The sequence below is a fragment of the Glossina fuscipes genome, unplaced genomic scaffold (genome assembly GCF_014805625.2).
Source record: "Glossina fuscipes isolate IAEA_lab_2018 unplaced genomic scaffold, Yale_Gfus_2 28, whole genome shotgun sequence".
NCBI lineage: Eukaryota > Metazoa > Arthropoda > Insecta > Diptera > Glossinidae > Glossina > Glossina fuscipes.
In genome coordinates, this window is record NW_023998423.1 from 2,311,098 (window position 1) to 2,331,580 (window position 20,483).

Genomic DNA, 20,483 nt, shown 5'->3' on the forward strand with positions numbered 1-20,483 from the left:
TAAAGGCGGGCGGATAACTTGGATCCTATGCAAGCCTATGTTGAAAGCTCTACCGTATTTGACATTTGAAAACGCGATCATTGAGTTATTACTCGCGGTTCCTTGCCTACTCATCCACTCACCCCTTTAAAAGTATGTTACAAAATAAACATAACTCTGACCTACATAACTGTATATACCTTTGATCCATATTACATATGGCTAGGTACCTGTATAAAGTTACTTTAACCTGGTGTCGGGAAAAAACGCACGAAATTTCCGGACTATCTAATAATAATAAATATGTATATATGCATGTATGTATTTGATTGTATTTGTGGAACGGGACACGTTTACAGATTTATATTTCTACGCATATTCTTATTATTATTATATATAAATATATATATATATATATATATATATGGAGGCTGCAGCTCATCGCAAAAAAAAAAATAAATAAATAAATAAATATATATTGAGGAGGCCAGACAGATTAACTCAACGCCCGAAGTTTTCACTAAGCGACTGTTATCTACGGTTATAAAAATTGAAATGTGTATGTGTACGTATGTCTCTACGCATGTGTATGTAAGTTTGTAAGTTAATTTATGGTTAAATGAAACAGTCACTCTTAGACTTTGCACTTAAATCGGACACTTTAGTAGAGCAGAAGGCACGCAAAGAAAAAAGAAGAAAGAAAACGTTATAAACCCAACTTTATTAATAAGACTGGCAGCAGACATCCAAAGTCCGTAGTAAACAGATATTTGAATGGAGCATAAATTTCTATTATCTCTCAAACATTACTTTACTTAAATAGAATAGCAATCTGCCAATAAAACTTGTATGAGATTAAATAAAAAAATAAAAATAAAAAAAAAAAATGAAAAACCAGAAGAATTCTCATAAGCAATTTGCGCTCTTTACGAAAAGTTTAACTTTTATCTATAACTTTTTTTATTCACGCACTTATATAGGTGTTCATATATGTTTATAGAAGATCAGCCGGAACCGCGATACCAACTTAGCGCAATTATTATTGTTATTATAACAGTATTTTAAGGAACACATGCATATAGGTACGTACGTGTGTGCACATTTTAAAGGGCCCCCTAGACCGTTATTCCCCCTTGCCTGTCAGCCTCAGTGTGATAAGGAAGAACCAAGCGTTATCTCTCAATTCGCATTCAATATTAAGACTAATGACGAATACCCCAACTGTTTAGTTGTTCAAAATACTTGCTTTCGTAAACATAACAGAAATTGTTTTATTAAATTCTTTCCACAAATATATATATATTAAAAATTCTTTAAATAAATATAATTTAAATTGGAATAAAAATGAATTGTAACGTAGAATATTGTAGTAAAGATTATTTTCAAAGCTATTTGCCGGTAACACCGCCAACCTACTATGATAATCATTGGCCGGAAGTGTTTTATGAGGCCGCATCCAGTCAACAAGATATACCGTTATATTGTTGTTTACAATATAGTGAACAAATGCAGCAACAACAATCAAGATTTCCCACACCACCCATAACACCGCCACGTACTTTAGCGGCTAATGAATTATTGGTAACACCGCAACAACAGCAGCAACAACAATTGCGCACACAATCGGTTATTATGAAAATCGGTCATAATCAAAGTCCACCACAACACATACCAGCGGAATTACCCTATAACGTTTGCTTATCGGAGGAGCTAACAAAAATTACAAGTCACGAAAACCCCAGCAGCGGTACATCATCACCGAGTCAAAGTAGCAATGATTTTGCATGCGATTGGCTAGATTGTGGAAGGTAATGGAAACGCTTCATTGTTTTCCTTTTTTTGTCTTTTCTAAAATGTGTACCTTTGCATAGATCCTTTGATAGCTTGGAATCTCTGGCTGGCCATGTCACACAAATTCATGCTGTGGCATCATTAAGCGATGGTCTGTATTATTGTCGCTGGCTAGGCTGTCAGAGAAGCGAACGCGGCTTTAATGCTCGCTACAAAATGTTAGTTCATGTGCGCACTCATACCAAAGAGAAACCGCATCAATGTCATTTATGTGAGAAGCGATTTTCGCGAGCCGAAAACCTTAAAATCCATATACGTTCACATTCGGGCGAGAAGCCGTACGTATGTGCACACGAGGGTTGTAGCAAAGCGTATTCGAATTCTTCTGATCGTTTCAAGCACACACGCACACATTCTATGGAAAAGCCTTATATGTGCAAAGTACCTGGTTGCCAGAAACGTTACACCGATCCTTCATCGTTACGTAAACATGTGAAAACATTTAGGCATTCGATACAAATAATGAAATCATCTATAGAAACATCAAAGTCCAAAGATTCTGATTATATTAAGCATCGAGAACATATGAAGCCGTCTGCATACAAGTCATTCATAGGAATGTCTTCGAATTCAATACGTCGCCCTTCGCATGCACAAGACTCCTTTTGCTTGGCCATGGAAGAAATGTGCCACATTAAAGGCAAAGACATTGACAGTTATTGGTTAAGAGATGAAGTTGATGGCCCTACGCAACTTTACTCCGATAGCTTTAGCAGTACACTGCACCAAGAAGTTGAATTATCAATGGAATTGGATTTAAGTGGTGAAAAACCTTTAGATTTAAGAATTAAACGAGCATAGCAATGATATGCAAGACGTGGGATTACCTTCTATTTTATCAATCTTCTAGTCCGAGACTTTAGTCTTTTGTCTTTAAGGAACAGAATAAAGAGACTGTTTATTTTTTCTCAACACTAAGCCTCTGTTATATAAAAATAAAAAAAAAAAGAGTAGATTTATTACTTACAATCAGATTCATAGTGTAACAACCGACAAGAGTAGTCACTCCTTTTTTTTTCTTCCAATCTTTATTAATCAACAGAATTTATGCCATTCTCATTTGTGAAGAACGTTCGATTATTCACCGGCATCTTTGGTAACTTCAGCTTTAGTTTTTAAATGACAGGATTCACCTGTAAAGCAGGTTAAATTATGCTCTTGACATAATTGCTGGTTTGGTTACCTATTTTTTATAATAGGTGGACATAGGTTGCAAATGTTGATGGCAATTCTCCCAATAAAATCTATCCAAACCATCTGTAGCCAATAGGCCGATATTACTGTTATTCCATATTAAACTTTCCAATTCGGTAAAGACAATTTCAAATTCTGATAAAGAGTAACAATTTAAGAGTGTAACCGACTCTAAAAATTGCAACTCGCAAAATCGATCACATCGAATTTGTGCGTTAAATCTATGAAAATAGTTCGCAATAGCTGCCTTCCGGCCAATTAGAAAGCACAGCACGAGCCATTAGTTGGAAAAGCACTACACTTTGGCCGCTTCCATTTACTCCCGAAATTTCTACAAGACTTTTTGATTGCAAGCCATTATCGAGAAATAGCTCATGCCTAAAAATTTGCCTTTGCAGAAGTAGAACGCAAGGTGGAGTATCATGGTGTCTTCTCCTCCAAAAACAAAATTAAAACTACCTTTCTAACTTTTGCTATCCAAAATTGAATTGAATATTGTTTATTTATACGAACGTGCGCGAAAACTACAGCATATAATCGCGATCTTCTTCTTGCAACTATTTTGCCAAGCATCGTGAAATGATAACTTTACTTTAAATGAACGTTTAAATTATACCAATTTAAAGGAATTTTTTATTAAAAATATCTAAGAAAAAAAAATTGTCATATTTTCAAATAAAATTTATATGATTAAGTAATTTTCATATATATATAGGTTTTTATTTTAGACTTAAAGGAATGTTAATTGTGTATTAATTAAATTAACGAATATTATCACTGTTGTACACCATTAACAAAACAAAAATAAATATATATTCTGCTATTTTCTTCCCCACAAGTAAATTTTCAAACGGTGACTAAAAAGTAACAGAGTTCAGACTAATTTTAATATATTATTAATAGTGAAACTTTAATAGATCCTACACTAAAAAATAAACAATCTTCAATATTTAAACTTTTTCAAAGAATAGCGCGTTTGCTGTTTTTTTTTTTTTTAAATAATTAGGCCCGGAAAAAACGTACAACACGTACAATGTATTGTCGACATATGGGGCATTCGCATAAAACTTTACCACAATTGGTGCAAGTAGCCATATGACCGCATTCCAAAATCACACATTCTATAGGAGCATCCATACATATTTTGCATAATTCATCGGAAGGTAGTTTCTCCACAGCTAGATTGGAAAAAAGAAGACGATAATTTTAATTTCTTACTTTCACAAATGAAAATAGACCTGGTGTAGCTTTTAGATCCTTCCAAAGTCGTTCAACACGTTCCAATAGCTCTTGCTTTTCACAACAACCTTTAAAGTCAACTCGATTAACCATTAAAATTTCCTTAAGTTGTTTGACACTTAAGCATTCCAATTCTTGTCTAAAAAACAAAAATGATTTATTTTTTCGTTTTTAAATGTAATTCATTTTCCTTTGCTCACATTGTTTGATAGGCTTCTAAGTTAGCAAAGCGAGTCATCTTTTCATTTATATCACTGCTCGTTGCGTATACATTTATACCTTCATCTTCGTTTAATTCGGCAAATCTTACTTCCCCCTCTACCTCTTGACGTGTTGTGTGCACAGCATTTTGTATTGAACTACCGCAAACACCGTTCTCCGAATCTGAATATTCTATTGATTTGGTACGTTGCTCTAAATAGGCCAAGAAATCTTGCAATTCTTGTTTAATATCACTTTCAGACATTTGTGAACTTTCTAAGTGTCGACGCATTTTCTCTACCTGTTGACGTATGTTTGCTTTATTTTTGCCGCAGCGTAGGCATGATTTAAGCGCTTTCGTTCTGTTTGATGCAGCTGTTGTTAGTTCACCGTCCACTCGAGGTTCATTTACTTGCTGCAATTCATCCTCATCTTCGCTTAAATTATTGGACCTTTGACGATTAATATAACTTTCAGAACGTCGCCGGGATGCTTTTTTGGTACGTAAAGGTATTTGCGGTTGTTTAGTTTCTAAATTTGCTTCTTTATTTACATTAACGGTATGCTCCCCCTCCACAGTTACCTTGTCATAAAATTAAGAAGAAGAAGAAGAGCAAAATTATTCATGTATTCACAGTTTTGAGATAGAGTTGTCTCTGTTAAAGTGGACTGGTTTTCCGTTAAAAGTTTCTGAAAGAAAATTAAGTAACAAGTGAGTAAGTTACCTGAGCTTGTATATGTAAGTCAAGTATTTGCCATTGGTCAGTGTTGTTGCTGTTGGTGTCTGTAGTAGTTTTACTATCATCCGTAATGCCGCCTATGGCACCCAGTTCTTCAAATGACGATTGCAGAGATTCATCTTCGTCCCGATCATTATTATCGTCTTGAACTGCAACCTCATCATGCTCCAGAGTTTCTAACTTTGAGCTTTGAGAGGTGAACTTACTGGAAACGCCACCCGTACTTGTGGAAGCTGTAACAAATTGATCTGCTTCATTGATGTTAGGTAAATGTGAAGCGTCTTCCACCGATCTAGAACGTTCATTAAAGGTATTTATTAGTTCATCATCCGAGCAGTCGCATTCGTCTTTGTGATTAACACACTGTGGTAGATTAACGCTTAATTGGGTCATTGCCTCCAAAGAATGCGTACCGCTATTATTATTATTCAAGTTGTCATCTAATATACCAGCACTGCTCAAGTTTTGATTATGACTAAGTATAGATCGATTATCATCATTTATGGCCGGGAGACGACTCTGACTGGCGGCGTAAGTAGGCAATTCTCTTATCGTTATACGTGGCTGCTGGGTATGCAACGCATCCTCGCATGAAGGCTTCGCCGACGCTTTGTTTGTATCAAACGAAGACAAAGAATCACTAATATTTTCGCTTAAATTAGTAAAAAAATTTTGGCACGATTGTTTTATACCCTCGAACGGTGTAGTAAAACTTTCACTCCTGTGCGTTTGCCCTTTATGATGGGGACTACTTTGACTGCTACTGGAACTTGAACTGTCCGTTACTTGTACATGTTGTAAAACCAGACCAATCAGATCTTCCTTCTCCACACATCCAGCCGTTGAAATGTGTTTCGATTGCAGATAGAAAATCAAATCTTTCGATTTCATATCCATCAAATCGGAGCGTAATAAAGGACGTTTAGAAAACAACTGACATATCTCACATATAGGTATTTTACGCGATCCTTTTAAGCAATCGCTGCAAAAGTAACGTTTGCATTTTCCACAACTCCTTTTCCGACGAAACACGGAGAATTGACAATGACAATCCTCGCAGGGCATTATTATTGGTTAGCTCGCTTAAATATGTAGTTAAACAAATCAATGATTCACTCTTATTCGAACGTAATATAAACATCCAAAGACAATTCACTCATTGTTTTGAACAGATTTTTTATCAAGAAAAACTGATAAAGATTTACTGGTATTGATTGCTTTTTTTTGTTTCTTTTTTGCTATGAGCAATATTTGCAAAGCAAAAAATATGTGCAAATGAGAAACGCTCTAAAAGTAAATAAATAACATTATTATGATTGAACTAAAGAGAAAATAAAACGATAATATAAAAACAGGAAGAAGTTATCGACCTCAAAAAAAAATGTTACCTCTAAATGTCTCTGCTATTCACAAGTAAATGATAACTACAAACAGCTGCGTCTATATAATTTTGAACATAAGAAGTTTTTGTGTTGGTCAAGAGGGGTATAAAAAAGTCCATCTTGGGCGAAAATTATTTTGCCACATGTTTAAGGGTAAGTGTGTCAGTACATCGATCTACTCCCCAATGTAGTTCACTGTCTTAAAATGACAGACGAACCAAGTTTTTTTAATAAGATTACATAGAAAGCATATGAAATTGTTTACAAATCAAAGGTCGATATAGCGAATTCAAAAGAAAATATATGAAATTGTTTACAAATTAAAGATCGGCATGGCGAATTCAAAAGGACACATATGAAACTTTTATTTTCTATTGTTCATTTCACCGGCCGTGCAGTGTTGCAATAAAATAAGCCCAGACGTGAGTGATGACAACTTATTCTTTATACAAGTTTTGCATAAAAATTCTTTTCACATCGATTATTGAAAAGAGCTAACATACTCTGCAAGAGGAGAACGCTTATTATTTCTTTGCTTCGTCCGAAAATATAATTTTGAACACAAGCAGTTTTTGTGTTGGTCAAGCGTTGAAGACATATGAAATTGTTTACAAATCAAAGGTCGGCATGGCAAATTCAAAAGAAAACAACTAAATTAATAGTACCCTGCGAAAGTGTAGCTAATTAGAAAAAAAACAGTTCAGAAATCCAACAATCCAACAAAATTCTTGGGAACCTGCTTAAACATGTTTTTATCCACTATGAAGACCAAGTATGGTTTTCTGAATTCGCGTGAAGAATTTTCCAACCAAAATAAATGCGAATGTATTTATTTTTAGAAACAGAATGCTAAAGCTTAAATATCTTTATCGTTAGGTGGTGTATATATTGTTTACAATTAAATTGTAATATTACTTTTGGTACACTGTTTCGAAATATTTCTATATCACCAAGTGTTGTTTTAATATTTATAAATTCTCCATCTTCCGGCAAAAATCTTCAACTTCGTCTTTAATATCATCTTCCGCCTCCTCTGGCATGCCCATCGGAAAATTGGTATGTAAAAAGTTTCTGTACAATCGGAATAAAGTCAATGCTGTCCTCTTCTTGTGCCAATTCCGACTTTGAATATTTTGAAGACGAGACAGACTTCAGACATAAACTGAGTAATAAAACGAGTAAATCATTGAACCTTATCAAAGCTCGAAAGCAGCTGTAGTAGAAGAATAAAATTGTTGAAAAAATTTGAAAAAATCAGAAGGGAAAATAATAAATTACTCTCTGCGCTAAAATTGTACTCAATTTTTTGATAATAAATAAGAAGAGACGATATTAGGATTAAGTTGGATAGCTTGAGCTTATTTAATGCAAAAAATAGCTTTAGATGATTTAAGTGAAGAAGAAAACTAATGATAATGATAATGGTGCGCAAAGGCGTGTATTGTTTATAGATTTCCTAAGGTGAATTACTTTTTACAGTTGAAGGTTTTTTAACGCATTAAATTGTAAGGTATATTATTTTATATTACGCTCGAAAGCGAGTAACCACAAAAACATTATAGCGCGGGAATAATGTTATTACGGTAGGTTATTTTTAAACACATGCAACGTATTCTCCGACATTAACAATTTTCAATAAGTATTTTTGTCTCTATATACCTTGTGGTGCACGGCGTAATAAGCTTGTGCGGATTTGTCCAAATTCGGTAAGATTATTGTTTGCGTTAAATTATTATTATTCACGAAATTTCATCTAGAAATTTTGAAATATAGGTCTTTTTACGATAAAAAGATTCAATTTCTTTATCACACTAATTTGGGAAACCTAAACACCAGTACTCAGTGATTTTTGTCGCAAAATTCTAAAAATTAGAATAGTTTTTCATATAAACGCTTATCAAGCAGCGCAATAACATCAATTTTAAATTATGTGAACAAGAAAAAGAATTATTCACAAAAAGTGGTCGAAAAAAGGAGCCAATCAAAACGATTTTCAATAGCGCTCGTCCTTGGGTGAAAATATGTCAGTGAATCAAATTTAATGTTTTTACTTGCTCTTTTTTCTTACTCCATAACTCGAGAGTATTTTTATATGTCGGTTACCATAAGTAAATATTATGTTAATATTAACGAATAATTTCATTGATATTAATAACGCTTAAGTGCATTTTTATTAGCTTTTTGTAAATTTGAATTGTATTGCAAATAAAGAATTATATTTTTTTTGTCAATTATTGCATATTTTACTTTTATCCAATTATTTTGTAAAATACACGGATAGAATCGGCAAAAGTTTGCAAAGCAAAAGGGAAATGTATATCTTTGTTTATTGTAATATATACTATATATGCAATGAACTCGAGCTAACGACTTTGATTACGACTGTTCAGCATTGTTTATGGGGACGAAAGAAATGCATGCGATAATGCGTTAAAAAGTTAATTAAAATAAATTTGCAGATTTGTGACTTGAGATACGGATGCTTAGTTGGGCACGATAAAGCCGAAGTTGTTAATCCGCTATTGTAATTAAAAGCACCGAGAGAGAACGTTAAAATGTAAAAATCTAAACGTCAGTCTTCAGGTTGTTATTACTTAGTACGGTTTAAAAAACTAAATTCATTGCACATTGCATAGCATTTTAATGTAACGTGGTTATTAATAATTAATTGATATTTATTTTTAAGACGGAGTATTTTCCTATATTTGTGCATTGGCTTATCAGCGAAGGATAGATGAACTATAGGAGTAAATAAGCGAGAGGTTAGAAAATTTTTATAGTCGTTCCAATATGAAAATTTGTGGATGGAGAAAACGAATAACATCTGTTGGATACTTGCTACTAGAATGGATAGTTCGATTTCTAATGCCATTGAGCAACTTGGAAAACTATTGGACTACTACATGTCAATAGATGTATTTCTTTGTATATGTATGTTTGCATACATATATATATCAATTTGGCGCTAAATGTCTCACCTGATGTTTGTGAGAGTGCACATCTTTATTATTAAGAATTTGTTGCTATATTTAAGTTAATACAAATCTTTACATATTTCGATTGTGCGCGCAATGTCTTGGCTAACTTTTGTTATACTCTACACCACTTGCGGTACAATGGCAAATTATGTTCGGCCGAACGTATGCGATATCCAGAGGGACTTGAGATAAACCCGCCTTTTATATGTTTAACTAAGCATAGGATCACACCATTTTTTCGACTCCTTCCCTTAAAACACCTTATCTTAAAAAGTCGTTATATGAATAACAGCCTTAAGAGAAGGATATTTAATGGTAGGCCACTACGCTTTTATTTGTTTTGTCTTTGTCGAGTCAATTTTTAATAAAAAAAAACTGTATACCTTATTATCAGTGAAAAATGTTCAATTGTTTTTTATTCACATGTGAACGCAATTTCAACGCGAATTTCATGTAGATTGGGAAGATGTATAATATTATAAAATAAAAAATATTGCGCAAAATTAGTTCGTATGTCGGCAAATATAATAAAAAAATAATGAAATGCGAAAGCTATATATGCTATCTTCCTTGTGTTCTTATAAAAAGTGGTCCAAATTCGGTTTGGTTGATTTTATTATCGGTTTGTTATTATGCGTCATCAAATATTGAATATTAAATTTTTTTATCATATGAAGATCCACTTTTTTTACGCTCATTTTTGTGAAAAGATGGAGCAATCCAAACCATTTTTTTCATTCTATAGTAAGATGATAAGCGATACTTATTGGTAATCAGGCGGATATATTCATTTACAAATTCTATGGCTTTCTGATTTACAATTGACGCACTTTTGATTGTTTTCCACGACTTATAAGTGAAAATATGTTCCGCCCATAAAAGCTTAGATAGCAATACGAATAAAAATTTTCTTATCCAAAGCTTCCTAGCAAACAAGATGAGGTTCAGAGTGCAATTAGCATCTAAAAATTACAAATGTAGTTAAATCTTAAACGTGCAGACGACGCAGCACGGCGGCACGAAAAGAATACGAAATCAGTCACTTGTTCATGAAATTTGTTTACAATCGAGAAAAAATAGAAAAAGCGAGTTTGAATTTGGAGGTATCTGAGAGTCATAGAATGATCGAGTCTGAATTTGGATTTTTTTGATTACAGTGGCTGCCCTGAATTTGGAAGCATCTGAGACTAATAGAATAATTACTTTTACCTGTGCAACTTCCAAGACCTTTTTTCTAAAGATAGATCCATATGTGTAATTACACAATTGAACAAAGATATTCATTTATAGGATTCTTTATGGAGCTTAATATAATTTTGTTGTTATTTATTATTTCAAATTAATTAATTCACATAGGACTACAAATTGAAAAGAAGATTATGTATAATAAAAATCCTAACTTTCAATTTAATTAACATTCATAATCCTATATATATATATATATATATATATTTTTTTTTTTTTTTTCCATGTATATATATATATATATATACATATTAGTATACATATAATGTAAAATGCTAATTGCTTGCTAATTAATTATAGTATTAGTGTTAAATTAATTCTTGTCGTTTAATAATAATAAAAAAAAATTTATTATATGGGTTATATACAAAATGATAAACGAGTTTTTAAATTCAGAAATTGTAGCAAGAAACCCAGTTCTTTTTACGAAACGTTTCAAACGAGGCAACAATATGTTTCGAAGCGATATAGAGATCGTTTAGTATTCTTGAGTTTGCGCGCGGCACTTAAATAAAATGAGAACCTTTTTCACCTGATACGCGTGTTTTTTGTTGTTGTTTTTGTTGTCAAACTTGCTTAAAGGGAATGTATAAAAGTTGTTTAAATGTTTGTTTAGGCAAGTAAAAGTGAGTTTTCTAATATTAACGATAAGATTAATAATTAATTAATTATATAATAAATTGTGTGAAAGGCTTGCTTTACATAGAACTTTTTCAGGATTTCCCCTAGCAATACGATATCAATCTGGATATATATATATACATACATTATCATATGCTTATGTGCATACATATGTATATTTTGTGGTATTACTTTAATACTATAATTTTTCGATATTTGAATCATTTGAACCTTCCCTTGGCTTTTGATAATGATGTAAATTGTCGTCATTATTATTATCATCATCATGTGAGACTGCTTGTCTTGCAATTTCTGTTGTTGTGTTTGTTTGTAATGTCTCTAGTCTGGCCTTCTCATAATCGACAAAATCATCAAATAAACTTGGCCAAGCTTCAGTGTCGTCATAATTATAAATATCACATTGTTCGGAAAAATTTAAAAACATATTCCACGTGTCCTTCGGTATCCCACGTATACTTGGATGCTGTTCGAGAAAATGTACCCAATTGTTAAGTAATTCAGGTGTGTGTACAGTAAATACTAATTTCCATAACGAAATGGCCATATCCAATGATAAAATACGTTGATCAGGTTCAAGACCAAATCTGACAAAGAGTCATTTATTAAAATGTAAGTAAAGAAAAAAAAGGAAATTAGAACTCATCGACTGGCTTACCGGAATGTAAATCTATACAACTGCTTAAATAGCTCCGAATCTACTTTTAGAGTCTCGATTGTCTGCTCCAGTCTTTTACGAATGGTGTCTATGGTATCGGCTCGCATTTTGTGCAAGCCTTCTATAAATTCAGGACGTGTAAAACGACACATTTGTGAGGCATCTAAGCACCAGGCAAGCACCAGTATAGCAAATTCGTCGGGCTGATAATTGAGATCACGACATAAACGTTCTATACCCTCGGCCAATATCATATCCTCATCGGGATCTTTATATTCTTCGAACAGTTTATTTAATGTATTATCGGAAACTTCTGTTGATTCTTTAACTAAACAGAATTAATGCAATAAGCACAGAGTCTGGATCATTTTTAATGTTTGCACTTACCAGCTGCTATAATGTCACTATTACCGTTAAGTAGTATCAAAGATTTCTTAAAACTACTTCGTTTTGTATCACAATAATTTGCTGGTTTGAGTGGACTACGCGTAGAGAGCAATTCGTCAGTTTCTTAATTGAAAAAGGAAGAAGGATATAACAACAATAAAGAAAAATCTCTATATAAACTTTAAATCAAGATAAAATAGAGATTCGTACCATGAGACCTTTCACGATAAAATGTACCACCGCCGCCTACTTTAACGGTATTGTAATTTAAATGATGGAATTGATCGTTAGCGTTTAAATGACCTGCTTGTCCCGCGTAACGTTTGTCAATAGAAGTGTGGTGCCAATCAGGTGATGATGATGAGGTGGAGGAGGTAGCAATAGCAACAGCAGCCGCACCATGTGTATTCGACGGACGCTCCGTTTGATTTTGGAAGCATTGCAAACAATTTCCCATAGCGGGACAAACGTTCGCAAAGGGATGGCAGTGGGCAGTTACGGTTTTGCTTACTAATATTTCTTCTAGATGTGCGCTTGTGTTTTTATTTTTGTTTCTCTTCTCGAAAATTCACTTTTATTTACGTCTCATGTAATTTAATAATTGGCACTAAATGTTCTAAAAACGAAATCCATAATTACAAGAAAAAGAATTTCCCTTGAAGAAAACAAACATATGTTTGTTTATTTCTTATTCAACTGTGCGCGGAAAAAAAAACTTCACTTCCTTATAAACGATTTAATCAATTTTTGTTGTTGTTGATCTTATTCCTATTTTGCTTCCTTTTTGTATTTTGGCAATAAATCTGTAAAAAATGCGCCATGGAAATCATACCATCCATATCTTGTTCAATCTTGTCTTTGTCTTATAGTATTTTTTTTTTTTTTTTTTGATTTTTCAAGGATGTTTCAATGCTTCTCCTTCTGCTATTTTATAAGCAATTATATACATATGCACATACTTAATTTCTTCACTTTTCTGCATATTCTTTGTCTTGTCGTTGGCTTTAAAATTATCGCAAATAAATATAAAGTTTATTGAACCTTTTGCTTCGTTTACGTTTTTCCAATAAATTTTCTTTTATTTTTGCAATAATTTGCACAATTTAAAAATAATTTCAGTCTCTTTTTTAATTCTTTAAAAATGTAAAATTCATTTTTGTATTGTTGTTGTGAAAATAAAACAGAAAAATATGATTGCACTGAGGAAGAGAGTGGAGTAAAAAGCTACACACACGCACATATGTATATGTTCTTCATTTTTCTCATATACGGGAGAATTGTAAAAATTGTATGAGCAAGAGGAAGAATTGGAGACATATGAGTTGTTTTGTTATGGCTGAGTTTATACAGCATTTTACAACCCTTCACATATGATATTTATACGGAGTTGCCAGTTATTTATGAAAAATTTAATTAAAAATTTGGTCTAATTATAGAAAAGAATATACAATAGGATATTGAAAAGAATATTAATTAGAATTAGAAAATGAGGATCAGAAAATTAGCTAATTCTTTTCGGTTAGTTTCTCATATAAATTAATATATGCTTAATAACTGACACTTGCGTAAAGTGCGTATATAAGATTTTAAGAAAGTTAGTAGTAAGAAATATGTTTTTTTTTTTATACAATGATTTTGTAATTTTATTAAACAAAAGAAAAATTTTAAATTCCAGAAGTGTTTGAAGTTTTTTGAATTTGCTGAGAAACAAGATCAATTAAATTGACTTGCAACAAAATTAGCTTCGCCGACTTTGCTTTACAGCGGCTAAATAAAGCTGAGCGTAAGAACGACTTTGTTGACTTTGCTCTACATTCGTTAAGCAAGGGCTCAAATAAATGCTGAGCGAACTGAGAGAATTGTTATGTTTGTTGTAAATTTTTTTTTTGAATTAATTCATTTTGCTGCTGGCAACATATGGTGTTACTACTTAGATATTTCAGGCATCCCTATTGCATTGCAAAACTTAGTATTTTTGATATTTGGTAGTATTTTTGAAAAAAAATCAGCTAACGGCTTTTTCATGATAAAACAAAGAAAAGCCGAAAACAACAATGTATTTTAAATGTGTTATGGTATTTTAAGGTATTTTAATGAGAATTCTTTCTGTTTGCTGTTATTTCATAAGGCAAATTCTTTCGACATTATAATACTTAGTGCCAGCATATATTTAAAATGTAAAATTTAGGAGGAAAAACAAGATCGCATGATGAACAATTTTGATTAATTTTTCGTTTTTCGATGTAAATTATTATTTTAAGCAGACAGATAGATGGGCGGACAAAGTAACGTACCTAAATAGACTAAATATGTTGTTCAAATGTGTTACTAAATAAAGCTCGTCACAGCAGTTCTGTTCGTCTTGTTCCGAAATTGTCAATAATCACCTGTAGTTTATACAAGACCTTTGATCGGATTACATGAAGCAAGATAGACGCCCGCACTCGATTGGTAAGATGGTGTCAAGTTACAGCTAAAGGAAAAAGTTTTTTTGGTAAATGTAAACGTTGTTATGACTCAACTACATTGATGTTTACGATAAGCGAAGATATGAAGTTAAATTTATTCTTTAAGGCGTTATATGGCGCAATGTAGAAATCGGTTCTGTGAGTGAGAACGAAATATCATTTGTTTTGCAGGTAATTGCGCAAACTAAAATCCATATACTTACTCGAATCAATTTGGTGGTATAAATTGTTTTGGGAATTTGCGGAGAAATGCTTGCTCCAGCTCACGTAATTGTCGAACTTGGCATGTAGGCTGTATTAAAGAACATTTCCGTTAAGGATATTTTAAAGATCCAACTTATTTTTGTAAATTAAAACTTTTAAGCTTTGAAGCTTTAAGTATAATTTTGAGTAAAAGAGGAATTACCCATCACCGATGGATGTGGATGTGTTCATTTTGCCAAAACCTATGTAAAAAAAAGTTTAAGAAGACCTACAGAATACATAACATATATATTCGTAATCAGTATAGAATTCTGAATCCTTCGAAGCATGTCCGCGATGTCTTTCTGCGTAATGTCTACGGAAAACATTTTCTCGTAGCAAAAATGAAGATATCGGCTTTAAATTTGGAAAAATTTCAAACTCTCCTGCATGCACCTTGACACTGAAAATCGGTCAAATTGGTTAAAACACATGCCGTTGGTATTTTTTTTCGTGAACTTCAATAGATATAACGATAAAAAGTTCCACATATATATTCAATGGGTGATTCTGCGTTATACCTGTAATAAAGCGGGAAAAAGTCAGCCACGCCCAGCCAACTTTATAAAATATCGCATTTTCATTTTCCTTGACTTTCTTTTCACATCCTACATCATTCGTGGTACAAGGGTGCATTAAAAGGACTTTTTCTAAATCCTCCCTTTATTACACTGATCAATTCAGAATTACTTTCCCCTTATAATCTTCATATTTATTGCGGTTATTCGAAAGCCAAATGAATAAGTCACTGAATTTAATGCCTTCAACGAAAAGCTCCACAACCTTGAAGATGATGATTCATTATGTGAAGGGACTCACGCATGATCCGATTAAACTGATTTTTGAACTTAAAACAGAAATTTTGTAATAGACGACTCAACATAAAGTTTAAAACCGAAAACCCTAACAATTTTAAATTTTAATTTAAGGGAACAGTTTTTTTGGGAAATGTAAACGTTGCTATGACTCAACTACATTGATGTTTACGATAAGCGAAGATATGAAGTTAAATTTATTCTTTAAGATAAAGTTTTCATATCGAAATTGTCAATTCAAAGAAGGGACGAAAAAACGGGAGACATGGCTATGTTGATTTCGTTACTGATTTTGCGCAAATGTCTTCGGTGTTTCTTATATAATACGCTACGTTAAGAAATCGTTTTTATACCCTACGCAACTTGCGGTACAGGCTCCTTTTCTGAATTGATTTAACCATGTTTGTCCGTCTGTCCATATAAATTGGTGTACAAGGTAGAGATCACAATTTTTGAGATATCTTGATGAAATATGGTACACTGACGTGCTTTGACCCGAACGTGAACGCTATTGAAGATGGTTTACATCGACTAGGTAATAGTATTTCAGCATTTCTAAATTGGTGTTAAAACTTTGAACCGTCTAGGGAATTTTCTTGAACCCCCTCTCGTATAATGACAACTGAAGTTCATATGATAAAAAGTTCCCATTTCTAAAGCTTCATGATGAAAATCAGATCAAATTTGAAGTGTTTCGGCCCAAAATTTGAAGTGGATTCTATGAAAATTGATCCTTTTTAGGGTAGAAAGGTGTAAATGTTAATATGTTAAGATGAAAATCGCCCCCTAATATTAGTTTGATGTAAAATTATATAAAAATTTACATCACGTACGCTTCTATACGTTCTATAGCTGTTTTTTATTGGAATTCGTATGAAAAACATTGGAATTCTTATGAAAAACAGCTATAAAATGTATAGAAGCAAACCGGAATTGGATCCTACATCTAATAAGGATTTTCACGAAAATGTTGTGTTTTTCGGCACGAAAGTCTAAGTTTTAATATTCCATAATAAAAATTGTTCCATAATAGTAATTTGATATGAAAATTAACTGCGCTGAACTTTGAAGACGTGCCTTAATGTTTTGAATATCTTGGGCACAACAATTCTTGCGGACCACAAGTCTGCATTTGCACATAGATCTAGTTTTTCATATACAGTTCCATAATGGTAAGACGGGGCATAATCATTGCAAAAATAAGGATTGTGTTTGACAACGTGGTGTAGAGTGTTGAAATGTCTATATACTACGACTATAATGTTTTCACTTGTTAAAATTTGCGTTCATTTATTACACACATTGACTTTCAGCGATTCTCAAATGAAAATTTCCGTTTTGCCATTTCCTCTCTCTCTCGCTCTCTCTCTCCCTCTCTTAACAACTTACAACTCAGGCTAAGCCAAATGATGGCTAACAACTGGTGTTTCGAGCAACTTTGGTTTCAGTTTAAGTTTGCGTGCGGAGTTTGCGTTTACTGCTTAAGGAAGAAGCGATCGCGTTGGATCGATATTAAGTTAAATTTCACTTAAGTTTGTTTATACCTTTTTTTTTTAATGGGGTTTTTGTTTGTACAAGTTTTACAAGAAATGTTTTTGTGTGAAGAAGTAACGATAAAACAATTCCCTGAAAATGAATAAATGTTGTTTGAACTTGTCAACAAAAACCAAAAAAAAAACAAACACACAGATACATACATATGCAAACACATAGGCAGTCAGGAAGAGTTTATAGTTTTTAGTGTTGAAGTTATGAACGAGCAAACTTTAGAGTGAAGCGTTGCATTTCAACTGTGAAATGTGTACGAAACAGAACAATTTGTACGGCATTGTGTGTTTGCTTTGCATTGTGTTATGTAGATGCACGCTGTTTATACAATGTCGATGCATTTGAGCATGTATGTGCATGTATGGAATCTTATTAACAATGTGATCTTAAGCGCATAATATTACACTTCTCGTTGCAAACAACAACGTGCCAGTGAATAAATAAATGACTGACTAAATATCTGTTTACAGTTTTACGTTTGTTTACTCATAAAGAGACACATACACAAGCATATACACGAAAACATACACATTCGAGTGCACATAATAATAATAATAGAAGTGCATGAACATTTACATGCATTTTAAGTATTCGGGTCAGTGATAATTTTCATTTCGCTTTTTTTGTTGTTTTTAAATATACTTAAAATACTAGAGAAACGTGTATAAACTTCTTTTCTTTTTTTTTTTTTTTTTGTTTTGGCTTACAATTCAACGATTGTCAAGTATACGTTTCAGAAATGTATGAAATTTAAAGTTCTTTGTATTGTAGCCCTTATCTACTAGAGATGGCTAATGAACGTTTTCATAAGTTAGTATCTTCTATCGTTTCCCGTTGTTTGTGTTGTCGGAACTTATCAAATTCATCATATTACAGAGCGGCCAAAGATGGACTGTTAGAAGTTTTAAAAGAGGCTACACGCAAAGATGCCAATGCCAAGGATGGTGACTCTATGACACCGGTATTGTGGGCGGCTTTCGAAGGTCATCTAGATGCTTTGCGCCTTTTATGCGGTAGAGGGTAAGTTGATCGCATTCGAGCGTAATTCCGCATAAGTAAAGATCGCAACTACTAAGTCACAAGTCGCAAGTGCGGTAGAATGGTCTTAGCTTAGTTCGCGATGCCATAACACTTACCCATATTCGTGAGGTTATGGCCATCATCTCTCTACCTCTTTCCTCATTTCCTCCTGACCTTTACCATGTTACAAGATTACGGGCCAGCCCAGCAGTGATTGATCATTTAAAGAAAAAAAGAAAAAAAAATTCCATTTTAATTTTCGTTGCAATTTCCAACTCACAGTGGTGATCCCGATAAATGCGATCAATTTGGTAACACAGCCTTGCATTTAGCTTCGGCCAAAGGACATTTGAGATGTGTCGACTTTTTAGTGAAATTCGGTGTTAACATTTACGCTTTGGACATCGATAAACACAGTCCCAAGGACTTGGCTGCTATTAATAATCGCGATGAAATTTTACGATATTTGGATAATGCTACGGTTAACTTTGAAGCCAACGATAAGTAAGTTTGTTTCCTTAGCTAAACTTCAATTTTGTAAAATTGTCGCTTCATTTCTTTCACATTTAGAAAAAAAGCTAAAGCCTTAAAAGAAGCGGCCGAAAAGAATTGCGAGAAACGCATGAAGGAATATATGAAACGTCAGCAAAAGTTAGATCATGATTGCGGTGATATGAAAAGTACTTTACCTACGAATGCTAAATCTGGCAAAATGCTTTCGACTTTAAAGCAAAAAATCTGGTCCAGTCAAGGTAATCTGCATAAATTTCCAAAGGATGCCGATCAAAGTAGCATTTGTAGTAAGGCCACGCTTAAGTTTAGTGATCTAATTAATGGGGAACCCACCAATGCTACTACCGGCTCCGTGGCCAGTAGAGCTAGTAATAATGCTCAACAACAACAGTTCAAAGCATGTAATCATGATTTCAGTTTTAAAATAGGCGAAGTAGAACCAAATGGGGGTAGACGCACTGTCACCTCGTTAAATGGCGTACAAAGGGATTCAGAAGTTTTATATGTGGGTAGCTTTACTGCTAATGAAGATACTTTGGGTAAACGTGGGAAAGTTAATGGTCTTTTTGAAGATGAGCCCCAGGATGGGAACGGTAGTGACGTTGAATCTACTTCGAAAATGAATTACGGTACTTTGGCGCGTTCACTTTCTCAACCCGATATTTTAGGCGACTCTGAGAGCATGAATTGCTTGAGCAATGATACAACCTTACAAAGAACTCCGGGCCTGTTTGATCGACCTTTGTTGGGGAGTTTAGCCTTCAGACGTTCTGTAACGGCAGCTCTAAGCCAATTTCCGCACGAGTCATATAACGCAGATGACAGGGAGTCGAGTACAGCTGCTACCGGTTCAACCCGATCCAATTCCGGAACTTTGAAATCTCGTTCCAGTAAATCGCGATCTATACTTAATCTTTCTGATACGGATTCCGAATGTAACGAAGGCTACAGTGATGATGATCAGGATGCAGCTGGAGGACCCATACAATGTTTCCTTACCGCTTGGGCCCTAGAAGAATACCTACCAGTGTAAGCGTTGATATTAAGTAAACTGATGATTTTCTCTAAATTTCTTACGATCTTTTTAGTTTTCAAAAACAACAAATCGATTTGGATACTTTGTTACTATTAACTGAGTCCGATTTGAAATCTCTGGGATTGCCATTAGGGCCCTTCCGTAAACTATCTTTTGCTATACAGGAACGTAGAAATGCTCTAACCAATCCTGGTTTAATGCAAGATAGCCATTTGTAACTATTAGTATTACTGGAAATGAAAGTATTACTGTACACGGTTTGCTCTTTGCTCTTTCGAAGAGAATCTTATACATCAATCTTATATATTATATTTAACATTACACATTATACTTTACATTACTTATTA

The 20,483-nt window shown here is 33.4% G+C and overlaps 4 protein-coding genes across 7 annotated transcripts; 2 read left to right on the forward strand and 2 right to left on the reverse strand.

Annotated features, from left to right (window-relative positions):
* Positions 1-999: 999 nt before the first annotated feature.
* On the forward strand, positions 1,000-2,748 carry LOC119636163 (zinc finger protein GLIS2 homolog). Its single transcript, XM_038031348.1, has 2 exons — positions 1,000-1,787; positions 1,851-2,748. Exons 1-2 carry the CDS (start codon positions 1,324-1,326, stop codon positions 2,629-2,631), a joined length of 1,245 nt encoding a protein of 414 aa, XP_037887276.1. The 5' UTR covers positions 1,000-1,323; the 3' UTR covers positions 2,632-2,748.
* A 986-nt stretch (positions 2,749-3,734) lies between these two features.
* Positions 3,735-6,486, reverse strand: LOC119636160 (RING finger protein B). Its single transcript, XM_038031343.1, has 4 exons — positions 5,190-6,486; positions 4,464-5,047; positions 4,263-4,402; positions 3,735-4,202 (listed from the first exon to the last, which is right to left on the reverse strand). Exons 1-4 carry the CDS (start codon positions 6,267-6,269, stop codon positions 4,027-4,029), a joined length of 1,980 nt encoding a protein of 659 aa, XP_037887271.1. The 5' UTR covers positions 6,270-6,486; the 3' UTR covers positions 3,735-4,026.
* Positions 6,487-11,100: 4,614 nt separating this feature from the next.
* On the reverse strand, positions 11,101-13,203 carry LOC119636164 (DCN1-like protein 3). The gene is made up of 4 exons (XM_038031350.1): positions 12,704-13,203; positions 12,494-12,616; positions 12,107-12,434; positions 11,101-12,035 (listed from the first exon to the last, which is right to left on the reverse strand). Exons 1-4 carry the CDS (start codon positions 12,948-12,950, stop codon positions 11,630-11,632), a joined length of 1,104 nt encoding a protein of 367 aa, XP_037887278.1. The 5' UTR covers positions 12,951-13,203; the 3' UTR covers positions 11,101-11,629.
* Positions 13,204-17,517: 4,314 nt separating this feature from the next.
* On the forward strand, positions 17,518-20,482 carry LOC119636161 (Usher syndrome type-1G protein homolog). Of its 4 annotated transcripts, none has more exons than XM_038031347.1 (6): positions 17,518-17,535; positions 18,339-18,377; positions 18,444-18,587; positions 18,870-19,091; positions 19,158-20,129; positions 20,189-20,482. In XM_038031347.1, the coding sequence occupies exons 2-6, from the start codon at positions 18,355-18,357 to the stop codon at positions 20,352-20,354; spliced, it is 1,527 nt and encodes a 508-aa protein (XP_037887275.1). In that variant the 5' UTR covers positions 17,518-17,535; positions 18,339-18,354; the 3' UTR covers positions 20,355-20,482. The 4 variants fall into 4 exon arrangements, with proteins under 4 accessions (XP_037887275.1, XP_037887274.1, XP_037887273.1 ...); XM_038031346.1 differs by having other exon boundaries at positions 17,534-17,551; XM_038031345.1 differs by lacking the exon at positions 17,518-17,535 and adding an exon at positions 17,561-18,162.
* The last annotated feature ends 1 nt before the right edge of the window (position 20,483 follows it).